The sequence below is a fragment of the Phyllostomus hastatus genome, unplaced genomic scaffold (genome assembly GCF_019186645.2).
Source record: "Phyllostomus hastatus isolate PE091 unplaced genomic scaffold, TTU_PhHast_1.1 phas_contig_86, whole genome shotgun sequence".
NCBI lineage: Eukaryota > Metazoa > Chordata > Mammalia > Chiroptera > Phyllostomidae > Phyllostomus > Phyllostomus hastatus.
The window spans coordinates 21,397,689-21,412,554 of NW_025333977.1; the positions used below are offsets into that span (position 1 = coordinate 21,397,689).

Below are 14,866 nucleotides of genomic sequence, written 5' to 3' on the forward strand. Positions count from 1 at the left end.
AATGGTAAGGCACGCCGTATTCAGAACCTCTGCAATAGATGTAGAGACCAAGATGATGTGGTTTTACAGCGACAAGAAGAGATTGGGTTCAACTCCAAATATAAGTGGGAATTTATAGCCAAGGAGCAAGGTGGAGGTCAGTGGTCAGATATCACTAAGGAAACATCAGGGTAAGAAGGAATTCTGGCTAAACCCTAACAGGATTCACGCAGAAGGCCAGTCAGGGTGACTGGACATCACCTGGGGTGTGGTGAGGGATGAAGAACTTGATCGGATATCGAGGGAGGTCAGATACTGAGGATGAGAGATGCTGGCTAACCCAACTTAGCAAGATTCTTGCTAAAATTGGACAATGAGAAGATGAACACAGAAGCTCCAAAGTCAGGGCCTGACTCTCTTCTCAATTAGGACGCTGTCTTGTCAAGTTAGGGTGCGTTCTGTCAGCAAAACGACAGCCTTCTCCCACACGGAATTCTTCGCCCACAGCACCTCAATTTGCCCTTGAAATTATTTTATCAGTTCTGCTCTTGGGCACATTTAGTTTTTCATTTTTCAGGCTTGATACTTCCTAACTTATTCTTCCCTTAAAGTTTGAGAAACTTGGGAAGACCTATAATACTGCCATGTTAATATGTTAGTGTTTTTTTTCTATATGTGTCTAAAATTAATGACCTAATTTTGTAACCTGCAACTCACTTAAACATTGTAGAAACTTATATTTTTTAAAACACATAACAAATTCAGAAGGCTTAGCATGTAAGTATTAAAAAGGTGGGGTGAAAACGAAGTCTTCTTCCTAACTCCAGAAACACTGGTAATGGCTGCATGACAGGTAAGGATGGACTGCGAATCATTTGTAACCCTCTGTAGTTGTTACCATTTGTGGATGGATCTGTTACAATTTGGGTTTTATTTTGCTCCTTAGAAATACTGTGGTTGAACAGCCTTGCAGAATCATCTTTGGGTCAACTGTGATTTTTGTTTGTAGGATAAATTTCTCACATTTCCTTCCTTTTCTTCCATCCTTTCCTGATTTCTTCCTCTCTGACCATTCTCTTTCATCATCTTCCTTTTTTCCTGCCTCCAGGTGCATTTACCTCTCCAGCTTCAACTCCTGTCCCTTTACCTAGCACTTCTGAATGTTCTCAGTATTCATACACAGTCCCTGTTCCTTCCCTGTATTCCCTCCTCTCTCCAGGCGCCACACCTGAAGCAGCACGTCCAGAAGGTAAAGCTTTCCTTCCTTTACCAATGTTTCCATTATTTTCAGCTGATCTATCTGTTCTGTGTCTTTGACCTTTGGAGACCAAAGGTCTCCAAATAGGAATGATGATCCTGCCACTAAAATGTTTTAAATACTGCTACACTAGGGCCCCATCTGCATTACCTGTACCTCACTGACAAAACGAAAGAAGGTGGGGAGGGAGGGATGAGGTAACATTATCTTGAGACAGAGTGTAACATGTGTTACAGCTCATCAGTGATTGTTCAGAGTATTACCTGTAGGCTGCTATTTTAAGCCTGTATATTCGCTGAGATGGGAGTAAAAGGCAGAAAACTGTACTTGAACAACAATTAAAATAAAAAAAAATGATTTGGAAAAAACAAAGCCTGTGTATTAGCTCCAGTAAGTCAGTCTTTTATTTTTTTCAAGTTATTAAAACTTGTAGTTATAGAAGTTTTAGTAATTTATATGTAACATTTTGGTTATAGATCTGAGAGTTCTGAATGATATGGGTCTCAAAAAATGACCAAAGTATACATATTAATTCTTCTTTATCATATTGTATAACTTGTATGTGAAATACAAATTTCTATCTATACATTTACTTGTGGAAATGTTTAGATTACTTTTGAGAATTGAGGCAGTTGTTTTGTGAAGTTTTAAAATGGAGATAGAATCAAGATAACATCAAAATTTTTTTCTCTTTTCTTGCAGGGATGGGAAATGAAGTGAAGCAGTGTTATATGTATTTCAGTGGGCCCTGTGAGATTTGACTAAATATGACTGCTCTTTCTTCAGAGAACTGCTCTTCTCAGTACCAGCTACATCCGACAAATCAGCTCCTAGACAATAACTGTCTGCTAGTCTTGATTATACTTGGAAAAATATTATTAAATGTCCTCACACTGGGAATGAGAAGAAAAAACACCTACCAAAATTTTATGGAGTATTTTTGCATTTCACTAGCATTCATTGATCTTTTACTTTTGGTAAATATTTCCATTATATTCTATTTCAAGGATTTTGTGCTTTTAGGCATTAGGGTTACTAAGTACCACATCTGCTTATTTACTCAAATTGTTTCTTTTACTTACGGCTTTCTGCATTATCCAGTTTTCCTGATAGCGTGTATAGATTATTATCTCAATTTTTCTAAAACCAACCTTCCATTTAAGTGTCAGAAATTATTTTATTTCTTTACAGTAGTTTTAATTTGGATTTCAGCATTTGCTTATGTTTTGGGAGATGCAGCTATCTACCAAAAGCTGAAGACACAGAATGTTTATTCTTATCACTGTCCTTTCTACATCAGCATTCAGAGTTACTGGCTGTCATTTTCCATGGTGATGATTTTACTGATGGCTTTCATAGCCTCTTGGTCAGAAGTTATTACCTTGGTACAGGCTATTAGGATAACTTCCTACATGAATGAGACTGTCCTCTATTTTCCCTTTTCATCCCACTCTAGTTATACCGTGACCTCTAAAAAAGCACTCTTGCCCAAGTTCATTGTCTGTTTTCTTGGTACCTGGTTACCATTTGTACTACTTCAGATAACTATCCTTTTATTTAAAGTAGAGATTCCAGCATATATTGAGATGAACATTCCGTGGTTGTACTTTGTCAACAGTTTTCTTGTTGCTACGGCATGCTGGTTGAATTGCCACAAGCTTCATTTAAGAGACACTGCATTACCTGTGGATCCATTTGTCAATTGGAAATGCTGCTTCGTTCCACTTGCAATTCATAATCTTGAGCAAATGGAAAAGCCTATATCAATAATAATTTGTTAGTATGTTGCCACGTTAAGACTTACAACTACGATAAGAATTGTAACTTTATAAACAGGGAAGGATGACTCAGGACCTACAGAGATGGAACTGAACCAAAGCCTCCCTCTACTGCCACCTGCCAACTGTGTCCATAGTTTTTCAGAATGTGTATTTTGGGGCTATGACATTGGTTTTGTTGTTGTTGTTGCTTTTTTAACAAAATAATTGCAAGAAAAAAATTTATGCCTGTTCAGGAAAACTACGTTACAGATGTTAACACGAAACTGAACTGAGTTTACATTCGGCCATACTGATGTTCTGTTATCCAAAAAGATACCGGATCACAACAGACTCGCTGCCAATTTTGTTACAAACTTAAATAAACATTTTTATTAAATTCAAAGTGAGAAGATGAAGGTCATTTTCTTAAAGAATTTGTATACCAGTTCATTTTAACATAAGGGGAAGATGCTCATTTTAAAAAATATATCTCTGTATTTAATGTAAATATTCCTGGAAGCATAGTTTCACCTACTTACCTTACAGAACTGGGATTAGAGACTAGGCCTCCTTCCATGACACACCAGATTCATTTTCGGTTATAACTTACATGTCACTTGCATGTCAAATCATAATTATTCAATACTTCAGCAGTGTATCACACTGTAAAAGTAGTGTTTCTTAGCCTTGGCGCTATCGCTATTTTGGGTTGGGTCATTCTGGTTGGGGAGACACCCTGTGGTGCACTGCAGAATGTTCAGCAGCATCCCTACCCTCTGCCCACAGATACCAGTAGCCCCTTGCTCCTTAGTTGTGGCAATCACATCTCCAGACACTGCCTCGCCGCCCGTGGTAGGTGAGACCGCCCCTGGCTGAGGACTGATGGAATAAAGGAATCTGAGTGGCAAATAATCTGAAGTCGCTTTGTGAATTAATTGAACTATCTAGACACCGTCTAATCTGTCCATGTCTAAACCTGGCCTTCACTACACCTTTCCTCTGAATGTACTGCTTTCTAATTGACCATGACACAGGACTACAATATTTAAAAATATATTGTACTTAAAAGAGAATTAAACTCAACAGATTTTAAATCAGGAAAATTTATAACTGTTTCAAACTCCTTATTAAGCTTTTTAATTGTTACTCATTCAGTGTATTCCCCATGCCTCATAAACTTAAAGAAAAAAAAAAAGAAATTATTCAATAGACCAGCCAAATGGAAGAGGCTTTTATTTTTAAAGAAATGAACTTAACAGCTGGTCTACAATATATTATTGAATTATAAACAACATAAATAAATGATCCTGCAGGCCCACTAACCTTCCATCCAGACCCACATGAAGCAATGTTACAACAATATTCTATGTGAAAATGTGCAGGTAACAAAGGTGCAATTACAAGCAAGTTTAAGCAGCAGAGTATAAGGTGCTTTAATTTAACAGTTAATGTTGCCATCAACAAACATTTGAATGCTTAATTTTAACTTTACTGAATACAGACACAACAAATATGGAAATCTAAAATTAATATACATGCTACCTGTTAATATGAAAGTGCCTTCTCTTTTTTAAAAAAATACACCAAATGGACAATCTTTTTACATAGATCATGGTGTGCTCTTATAATGGAAAATTAACTTCATTTTCAGGTTATACATTTGAAAACTGTAGCTACAGACACCAATCTAAGAATGCTAATGCTAGGAGTGCTAAAACTATTCAATTTCCTGTAAGGAGGACTCTAATACAATATCCAATGTAAAGAATACATTTATATATAATCTTAACATTTGTTTTCTGTAAGGATAAAAAATGTTTTCCTCCCCTTGGTGATGCTTCATCCTGGGTGGATCAGCTTTTGAGGCTTTAATAACATGAAAGTCCTATTTAAGAACAATGTGAGGAACCAAAAGGAGGAATAAAAATCAGTTAATGTGTGCTTGAAGCATCAAAAATTAGTATGTTTTATAAAACCAGTTTATCATAATTTGCCTTTGTTAAACCAACAACCAAAAAATATTACCCACCAAGACAAAAAGCACTGACCCAGCAGAAGCCCTACATGCCCACCGCCAGTGTTGGCAGCCGCCCCGCACACAGCCCTCGGCCGCTGCAGCGCTCACCACCGGCGTGCTCCTCACTCGGAGGGTAATGTTGGAACCTACTTTGACTTTTTCCCCCTATGGCAAAAAAACAAAATGACCAAGATTTTGAATTAGGTGATTGGGAACGTGGTTAAACGTTCTGGAAACATCCACAATCATACCATCCTTGCAAACTCCAATGACTTTTTAAATTTAAATAATATATATATACAAAAAGTATTTATGCAATATATATTTTAACAGCATAAAATATTTCTTAAATTGGGTAAATTAAGACAGACTGTGCCATGGCAAAAAATTTTAAATCTAGACTATCAAATTACTTGGATGTCAGTATTCCTGTTTTTAAGAAGCTGTGACTTTGATGCATAAAAGGATTTTTTAATATTAGGTTGTTTAAAAATCTTTATAGAATGTTAGTATCAAGCAATGTTAATATATATAAAGCTGTATTAATAAGATGATTACAGTGTGATTCACAGAATCCTCATGTGGTAAGGAGTCCTCTACCCAGTTAAGAATTGATCCCATTCAATGCTCACTCCCCAAATAGCTGTCAGTTTAAACACTGAACTCTTGCCCTGACTGGGCGGCTCCGTTGGTTGGAGGGTAGCCCCACACCGAAAGGCTGCAGTTTCGGTCCCTGTCAGGGCACAAGCCTAGGCTGCAGATCCTTGGTTGGGGACGTGTACGAGAAGCAATCAATCAGTGCTTCTCCCCACCCCTTCTAAAAAGCAATGAAAAAATGACCTCAGGTGAGGATAAAAAAATGACAACAACAAAAAAGAATTCTTTTATGTTTACTAGTTCTACATTTCAAAGGAGACCCCTTTACTATGTAATATGTGCTTTCTAAAGATTAGGTATTTATAATAAAAGTTATTTTATGTACTTTCTTGTTTTAAAAATAAACCAAAACCAAATAAAAAACAAAACCTGTTCAGCTATGTCCTTTGAGATTTTTCAGTTTTAGATAATTACTTCACTGTCAATACTGGGTGTAAAGCTTTTACAGTTAAACTGTATGGTAAGTCGGGTGGGCGGGGCAGGGGAGAGCAATGGGCAAAGACTGGGACAACTATAATAGAATAAAAAAATAATTTAAAAAATTTATAGTAAGTCAGCACCAGTGTCTGTATGGTTGTCACACACCCTGCATAGTAACACTTCTGGAATAGATTCAAGTGTCAAAATGATTCTTAGAAATATGGGCTGTCACAACAGTCTCAAAATATAAATTCTTAGTATTAGTACCCTTAATTTTATAACCTAATCAGGTATATGACTGACTGATGTTTAGTGATTCACTGAGACCCTTACATATCTAGCCTAATCCTTCCCAATGCATACAAAAATTCCCTCAGTCCCAACTGTACAGTCAGTGCATTAAGTAATAATAATTGTGTATATCTGTTTAAAATGCAATCAGAATTTTGTTTGGAGAGATTCTGTTTACTTATTACTAGTCCCTTAGGTCATGTGCAGCACACACCGCACATAGTAAATGTTCAAATGGTTTGCTAAGTGAATGGATGAACAGATGAATGATACTGTTCATGTGTGTTCACAGATTCCGTGGTTAACTAGCAGGAGAAATTTAGAAAAATGTCCGCATTTGCTTGTCTGTCTGAATTTTCTGCCTCATCCCTTAGGACAACAAAAACAAGATGACCAAGGAAATAATGCTTAATAATGATCTTTTAGCAATAGCTCAGAAGTATGAAATGAACTGTTAAAAGGGAGTGAGAATTAAGTAGGAGCAACTTAAAAATATCCCATTATGTGGCCCCAAATTATAGTTTTAGAGCTGGGAGGAAACTCATAGATGATTTAACCCAAACCAACATTTTGAGTAGGACAGGCTCCGTGCTGTATATTCAGAGGAGGAAACGGGTTAAAAGGAAAGTAACTTACACTGTCATAGCTAATTCATCAAATGCATGTAAAATAAAGCCCGTTCATCACAGTAACAGAATGATTATGTTCATCTATTGCTTAATTATTGAAGCAGATTATTTAGTACTACCTAAAACAAAAAGGATTATGGCTTCTAACATTCTAAACAAAGATTTAAACAATGGATACTTCTGGTGTTTTGAGGCAAGACCGAAAACTTGAATAGATTCATGTTTATTTCACTCCCAGCCCCACCACCCTCATAAAAACTGACTTCTTCACCTCCATCAATTAAAGCTCCCAAAACACAGATTTAGCACTGATAATATTTCCAAAAGTGTAACTTTTGGGCCAATAATGATGGCTACTATCAATCTTTAAGAAGATTACTACAGTCAATTTAAATAGGTCATCTAAAAGGACTTATTATATTACTCTCAAATTTTAAACTATGCCACAGCAGTGTAACTTTTAATTTACATTGATTTCTTTCTCCAAATTAAGCTTCATTAATTACTATGCTTTTAAAGAATAGATTTAAACACCTTTGCACAGGTTTTCTTTCTGTGGATGCATATTTACACCCCTGGTATCACTGACAGCAACTGTATTTTTCAAAGACAATAGAAAAAAATATCTTTCTAGAGTACCTCTTTAACATCCGAGGTTAAAAATGTCATCTTAAATAAAATTAAATGTTCATAAGCTATAAAAAGGAAAGAGATGAAACATTCGTGGAAAACATTTCCCAAAGGGTTCCACAGACATGGCACTCTGTTGAAAGGTCGTCCGTCCGAGCAGAAGGGGACCGTTTCCACTGGAGGTGCCGGGTGTCAGACCTGGAAAGGGAGGGGTCACCCCCTCTGTGCACACTAACCAGAGTGCGCGTGCAGAAAACAATGTTTTGCTGTGGAATATGATGGTAATAATTACATTTGTATTAGTGCTTTACAACTTTCAAAAAGAGCTTTCTTATATTATTAAGTTAGATTAAATCAGCTCTAAAAATAATGTGTAAAACTAGAATGCTTAAAAATTTAGGAAACTTTTTCTAAAGACAACATAATTTTTAACATTTTTTAATTGAAGAAATGGCTTGTATTGCCGCTCTGAAGGAAATTATATGATGACGTGTTTTTTGAACTTCTAACCAAAGAGGATTAGCTTCCCAAAGAATTCTTTTAAAGATATATAGCTTTTAACAGGTTGAAATTAAATTTTAGTAAAATTGCATATTTACTTTCCCTAATACTGTATTTGTGCTTATCTAAATTGAATCAACCTTTAAGATGAAATCAAATGTTCTGAACAGATTCGAGTGAGAATGGAAGAGTGTGTGATCTGCGCAGCATCAAAGAAACAGAGGCAGGCTTGCGTTGACGGAAATCCACACTGATCAAGAAAAACTTACAGCCGGCTCTTAGCCATCCAATTCTTGGACTGAGACACAAACTAGCAACTAAAATATGATCTTAAAACTGCTTTTCTTTATAAAAATTGATAAGGTTGACTCAACTGTGGCATCTGAAAGCGAATACTCAATAACTGATTACAATGATAATGATTAACCTTTGAGGTTTTGACAAATACTTTCCAACAACAATAGCTGTCGCCTCTTTCAAAGTCAAAAGTAACTCATGTATCACTGGAACTCTTAATGTGCTCCTAAGGGCAGGGCCACCTGACACAGAGTGAAAGAATGGAGGCTGAATACAGGTAAATCCCAACACACTAAACACTATACCCTGTTATTGTGTAACAGGGGTCCAGCCATTACAATTTATTATTTTGAACTACTGGAGGCCTATCTGTACTGCATGACCTCACTCAGTCAACCGTGCTGTCCCCTTGGGTCTGGAGCGCTCTTCCTCCTGTCCGTGGTCTCCTCCCCACTTCCCAACCCTCCACCCTGGAAAACGCACAGGGAGCAGCTGCAGCGAACACTGTGCATAGACAGGTGTGCCGGTTCTGCTGCCCCAGAGGTTTCACTGAAACCTGACGGTTAGAAACTAGAAAGCCCTTTCCAGTTACCTTCCTAAAATTAACCCCACTGCAAGACCCTCTCCGAGAATTTTCAGGCAGAGGTCTCTTTGAGAAGAACGTCTTCACGCTGAGTTTAGGGCTAGAGGAGGCTTAGGCGGGTAAGGTGTGAGGGCGGCCCTTTCGTGCCACTAGGTAATGCTCTATGCTAGGTGCACAATCACTGCGTGTGTTCCTGCCATTCACTAAGAGCGAGGATCTTCTAACCACAAAATATAACCAGGTTGTTTTGGTTGACAGTAATCTTTAAAATGTTTGAACAGTGTGTCCAGTCAGGGATTTCGTCCTTTTGACACAGCTGTGCGGAAACATCACTCACACACACCTACAATAGTTTATTCTTTCTGAAACTATTTCCACACTCGTAAACACAACCTAAGACTACACAATCTATATATATTGCCTCCCTAGCACACTTGTGCCAACACCCTTCAAATGCAGACAATGGGACTTAATAACATTGAACTGAACACATCAGTGGCAGGGGCACTGGGGCAGATCTCAATCTACGACCAGTGTTGGAATAAATGCCCGACTGTCACTTCACACTGGTTATATGAAAATCAGCTATGTCAAAAATTATTCAAAGGCATGGACATAAAAATATTTCATACAATTCTAAGTGTTTCAACACACCAGGAAACAAAAATAAAAAACAGTGGGCCACTTAAAGTCATTTCCATTTGAAACTAGGTAAAACGTGAGCACTAGCTCCAAAGTGCAGACACCTGCTCGGCGCTGAGGCGGGATAAGCTAATGAGCGCAGCAGCCGCCTCTCCCATTCCCGAGTCTCTTCACGGGCATCTCTCCCATCCCACTTCACCTTCTCTCCTTCCAGGTGACAGTCCTGAAAGTGGGACTAAAAACACCCCTGTTTACAGGATGCCACTGCAAATCAGAAATACCATCTTGGAAATACTTAAATGCCACTTTAAAAAGTGACAGGTTTTGGGACAGCAGTCTGTCTCATACCACACCAGTGTTATCAAAGCTGCGTGGCTGTGTCAGACACCCAGGTGTGAGGGTTTCTGATGAAAACCCGTGTCACTTGAAAAATAACTTTTACAAACCAGCTCTCTCTGCTTGTTTACTTTCTTAGGAATGCATGGCTTAAAGCTTTTCCCTCAATGGAAAGAGATTGCATCTGTTTAAAGAAGTCAGAAAATGTGAACTTAAGTGGCAAAAGTAGGAAGAGCGTCCCATATCCCCTTTCTGCTTGTCATTCCCTCTCGTCAATCAAAATTCTGAAACAATAATATGAAGGAAAAATGAAAATAATTGTACTCTTCCCATCTATATCATAAGAAAACTGCTTAAAGCTCAGGAGAGAGGTGGAGACCCAGTGTGATCACCCATGTCCATTATACATAACTGAAACTAAGACGGTTTAATTATCTTGAAAGAAAACAGCTGCATCGAAGGTGAGAATGACCAGCTGAAAGCACAGGAGCCATTTCTAAATGAAAAGATTCAGCTGAAAAAAGCAAGTATACTCTCTGCTATTTTCTGAGTGGAGACAACAGAAGATCTAGAGTATTCTTAAGATTATTATTATTATTATTATTATGAGATAGAAGATTATAAGGTGCTCTCACATAGAAACCCCTCTGGCAAGCTTTCTTGGACACTTAACACAGTGCCAGGCACAAGACTGCTATTGGAAGGGGTGTAAATAAAAGGGGAACCTGTAACAGTCCAAAGCTAACACCTTGAAGGCTATAGATAATATAGTCATGGGAGGTAATCATTATTGCAAGGGGAATCTCTCCCGAATAATCAATTTTACATAAGCTGTGGTTTATCTATAATCAAGTTTTAATTCCTTTGTGTCCCCACCCCCATACAGTGGGCCATCTGTAATTGTTCTGAAATTGCAACATGAAGGAAAAAATCAAGCCTGTGACAACTCTTGTCACAATGATTAAATGCTAATAAGTGAAAGTTGCCTACAGAGTACCTACCTTACCTTGAAAGTTGAATGTGATCGTTAAAAACGGGACACAAGGAAATATGTAACACAGACTACAAGCTATTGCAGGTCTGGAACAGGAGCCTTACACTGTACTACACACACTCTAATCCTACATGTAACTATCAGTAAACATCGTTTTTTAAATGTTACTACACAAAAGAATCCCACAAAGCATACATTCAAACAAGAGGCATCTAAAGATTAAAAAAATTACCCGCTGTATTTTTGTATAAAAATAATCAACATTCTCTAATGTACACAAAGCCGAAAGATAAATATCTGTGATGTCCTCAGTGACATCTTTAAGTCTTCTACTAGCTCAACACAATCTTTCTGAAAAGAGCAGTGACCGTGACTGAAACCCATGGACTCTTTCCCACTTACGCCAAATATCTATGCACGTTCCTTCAGTTATAAAACATTCCCATTGTGTGGTAAAGATAAGATGAAAAAGATTCAAATTCTTGATGTCCAGGACTATAAAGCGCTTAGGACTCTTATAACTTTTAGTGTCATAATTCTAACAGATCCCTAACTGTTCAGTGAAAGGTTCTGCTTTAAAAATTCTTCCCCTGAAACATGTACATACAAAATTACATTTCACCATCCAAGAGATATCACTTGGTAAGTGCTTTGAAGCAGTATGCAGGGCTTGAGTCAAGGAAAAAGGAATATGCTTTCTAGCTAGACCCAGCATGTTCAACATTAGAAAAACCCCAAAGACCACACATATAAGCCTACCACAAACAAACAATTGCTTTGTCAGCAAAGGCTGTGCGTGCACTGATTCATAAGGTAGAATCAGATTATGCCTTCTGTATAGGAACATCAGAGCAGGGAGATATTGCAGGTAATATAAAACATCTTCTAAGACTCAAATTCCTTGTATGCTAGTCTTCACTTTATCAGTCAATTTAATGGTCCCCCCCACCACCACTTTTCTAGTATGCAAACACTGGGGAAAATACTTCAGCAGAACACTGATAATATCTGAAATATTTCCATTGGATAAAGTATGCCTTTGGATGAAAAAGAGAAATGTTTGTAATTCCTGCCCCAGAGTTTCTCAACCCTGGCACTACTGACATTCTGGACCGCGTAACTCTGCTGTGGAGGGCTGTCCTGTGTGCTGTGGGAGAGACAGCAATACCCCTGTCCTCCATGTGTTAGCACAAGAGCCACCCACCCTCATCCACACAAGCTGTGACAACCAAAACGTCCCCTGGGCAGCAAAACTGATCTCCGTTGGGAACCATAGCTCTAGATGTACAAAACCTAAGAGGAAAACTTTCCAGCTACAACAAATTCTTGGTCAAGTTTGGAACAGAAACCAACTCTTCGGACTTCCAGATCAGTATTATTCATGCTAGAATGCAATTCTTTTTTACAGACAAAGCAGCTTTCTAACAGACATGTTCTTTTAAGATGCTCTGGTAGCTCACTGCATACGATCCTTGTCACTGGACTCCTAAATTATCTCTCATGACAACCTGTGGAAAACTTATAGAGTAGGAAAGCGTATAACAAAATTGGTTCAAAAGAGGAAAAACATAAATCATTAAATTACTTTTAAAAGAATTCTTTATATTAATGATAAACATTACTTCTTAAAAAATTATGTACTATAACATATTTCTTTGAAAAATATCATGGCCCTCTGTAACAAGTCTTTATGTTGTGTGTCACCTGTAAAATGAATTTCACCAATGTTGGCTGATTATGAAAATTTATGATGAATTATTGTATCTGTAGAAGAAATATCAGCTTCTGATGTGGAAATCCCAATGTACTTGGCTATCCACCACAATAAGTGATAATATTCCAGGCCTTCAGGCCAACCTTACGAGTTTGTTTAAGAAGAGTAAAACTCCTGTTATCTCAAAGGCTCCTGATCCTGTTAAGACTCCTTCAGAGAGTTGATGCGTGCACAGATCTTCAGGGCTGGGCCCAGCTTGATATTCATTGCACTCATAAGATGGTCTTCTTTTAGCAAGAGAAGGGCCTGTCCATCGATCTCTTGTGCTCTGAACTCATCTGCGATATCCTGGCAGCCTGGAATTTGATCGGAGGAAGGAAGTTAGAATTAACACACAATAAGGACGCGTTACTCCTAACAGTCACAGCTATGCTCTCCCTGGGCCTGAGTCTCTGAAATACAGGCTGAGAAACGAATCAGATTTATTTACGGTAGTCTTAGGTTCACTCCCGAAGAAGAGAGTATCCCTTGGCATTCTGTAAATAAAAGTTAATACAAAATCCAAATAAAGCAATTTACTTGGAATTCTAGTTCTAAACATAATATAGAAATAATTAGTAAGAGTCAGGTGAAATGCTCAGAGTGATCAGTCTAGATATAGCATATCTTCACAAAAAGGACGACGTGTCACCTCAAAACATGCCACACACACAACAAATTTAGATTAACTACTTATTAAACCTCACGAACGTAACTTTCTATAATATATCCTTCATGTACAGATGCACAGGAATAAAATGTAATGTTCTGTCATTTAAATAACAATTTAGAAATATTTTCTTACGTACCAAAGTACCACTTTCATTATCACTTGTACCTTATTTTAATTTACAACATTCAGTGGCAAGCATACCTAAAACATTTTTTATTGTTCCCTCAGGACAGAACCAACCCATCCAGATTGTAGTACTGCTCCACTGGAATGCTACGGAAACCTACTGTACTGCTCAACTTGTAATTTCGGCTCCAAATCTTAGTATCATAGATTCATCTCCACTTTTCAAACATAAATTCTCTTTGAAATTAGACCTTACTGGCAAATCTCTTGCCAAATAACCAACATTTTAGCTCTCAGTCAAAACCAGGTGCTTTTTAAGGTAATAAACACAATGCTAGCATCTGTTTGAACTCCAAATGTTTTTATTATCCACCAAATTTTACAGTCAAGTTACTCAATAAACTTTCCCAGGAAGGAAAAAGAAACTATCAGGTAAGGTAATGCATTAAAGAATCAAGAAGAGAGAGCCAAATGTAGAAGCTTCCTTAGACAGTAACATTATAAAAATATATTTAAGAATAAATACTAATAGCTTAGTCTCTATTTCATTCAAATCAGCATTTTAAGGGAAAACACAAAGAAAAAGATAAAAAACAGAAATAGTTACATCAGACTTTTGGATACCACAACTTTGAAGAAATAAGTATCTTTCTATTGCAAACGTATAATCCTCTTGTTTATACAGATAATGAATTCATTCCCCATAACTCCGACACCAAGTACAAAGCACTGTGGGTGCTAAATAAACATATTTTTGGTAAATGAATTACTGAATGTGAATAAAGAAACAATGAACAAAAAATAGAATCTGCTGCCGAGATGCTACAAGTAAGAGTAACCCGAACACTTCTTTTATATTCTGCTGTATGGTCATCTTTTCTCTTACGTCTTTTGCCTTCTTTGTTGGTTGAATCTTTCCTATTTCCCCCCCTTTTCCAGTATGTATACACTGAGAAGAATACTTCAGCAGAACATTTGCCATGTTCTCTACTTCAATAATTTGTCAGACTCTTAAACATTGACAATTCAGAAGTATCCTATGCAAATTTTTTATGGTTTTGCCCATTTACATATAAAAGAAACTATTCCGTTAAAATGGAATTACTCACCATAGAAAAGCCTCTTTTCTTTTCCCAGAGGTAGCTCTCAAAACTGGGCAGATAAAACTGACTAATCTTGCATCTAGCTGTGACTTCATTGTTCTTTATATGAAAGAACTAATGTTCTTCTCTCTTCAGTCTTACTTACAAGAACACAGGAAAGAAAAGAAGAGAGAGAAAGACAGGGTAGGACTTACTTAGATTCAGAAAACAAGAGCAA

General features: G+C 37.4%; 2 protein-coding genes across 14 annotated transcripts in view; one reads left to right on the forward strand and one right to left on the reverse strand.

The window, feature by feature from the left end:
- The window catches only part of GPR160 (G protein-coupled receptor 160), a 39,862-nt gene extending 35,953 nt beyond the window's left edge, over positions 1–3,909 (forward strand). For all 6 annotated transcript variants that reach the window (XM_045851555.1, XM_045851556.1, XM_045851558.1 and 3 more), the window contains exon 4: positions 1,940–3,909. In XM_045851555.1, coding sequence (XP_045707511.1) covers positions 2,005–3,018 — 1,014 coding nt within the window. In that variant the 5' untranslated portion in view covers positions 1,940–2,004 and the 3' untranslated portion in view covers positions 3,019–3,909. The remainder of the gene's footprint in view (positions 1–1,939) is intronic.
- A 304-nt stretch (positions 3,910–4,213) lies between these two features.
- PHC3 (polyhomeotic homolog 3) overlaps positions 4,214–14,866 on the reverse strand; it is a 75,958-nt gene continuing 65,305 nt past the window's right edge. For all 8 annotated transcript variants that reach the window (XM_045851545.1, XM_045851552.1, XM_045851551.1 and 5 more), the window contains one exon: positions 4,214–13,064. In XM_045851545.1, coding sequence (XP_045707501.1) covers positions 12,910–13,064 — 155 coding nt within the window. In that variant the 3' untranslated portion in view covers positions 4,214–12,909. The remainder of the gene's footprint in view (positions 13,065–14,866) is intronic.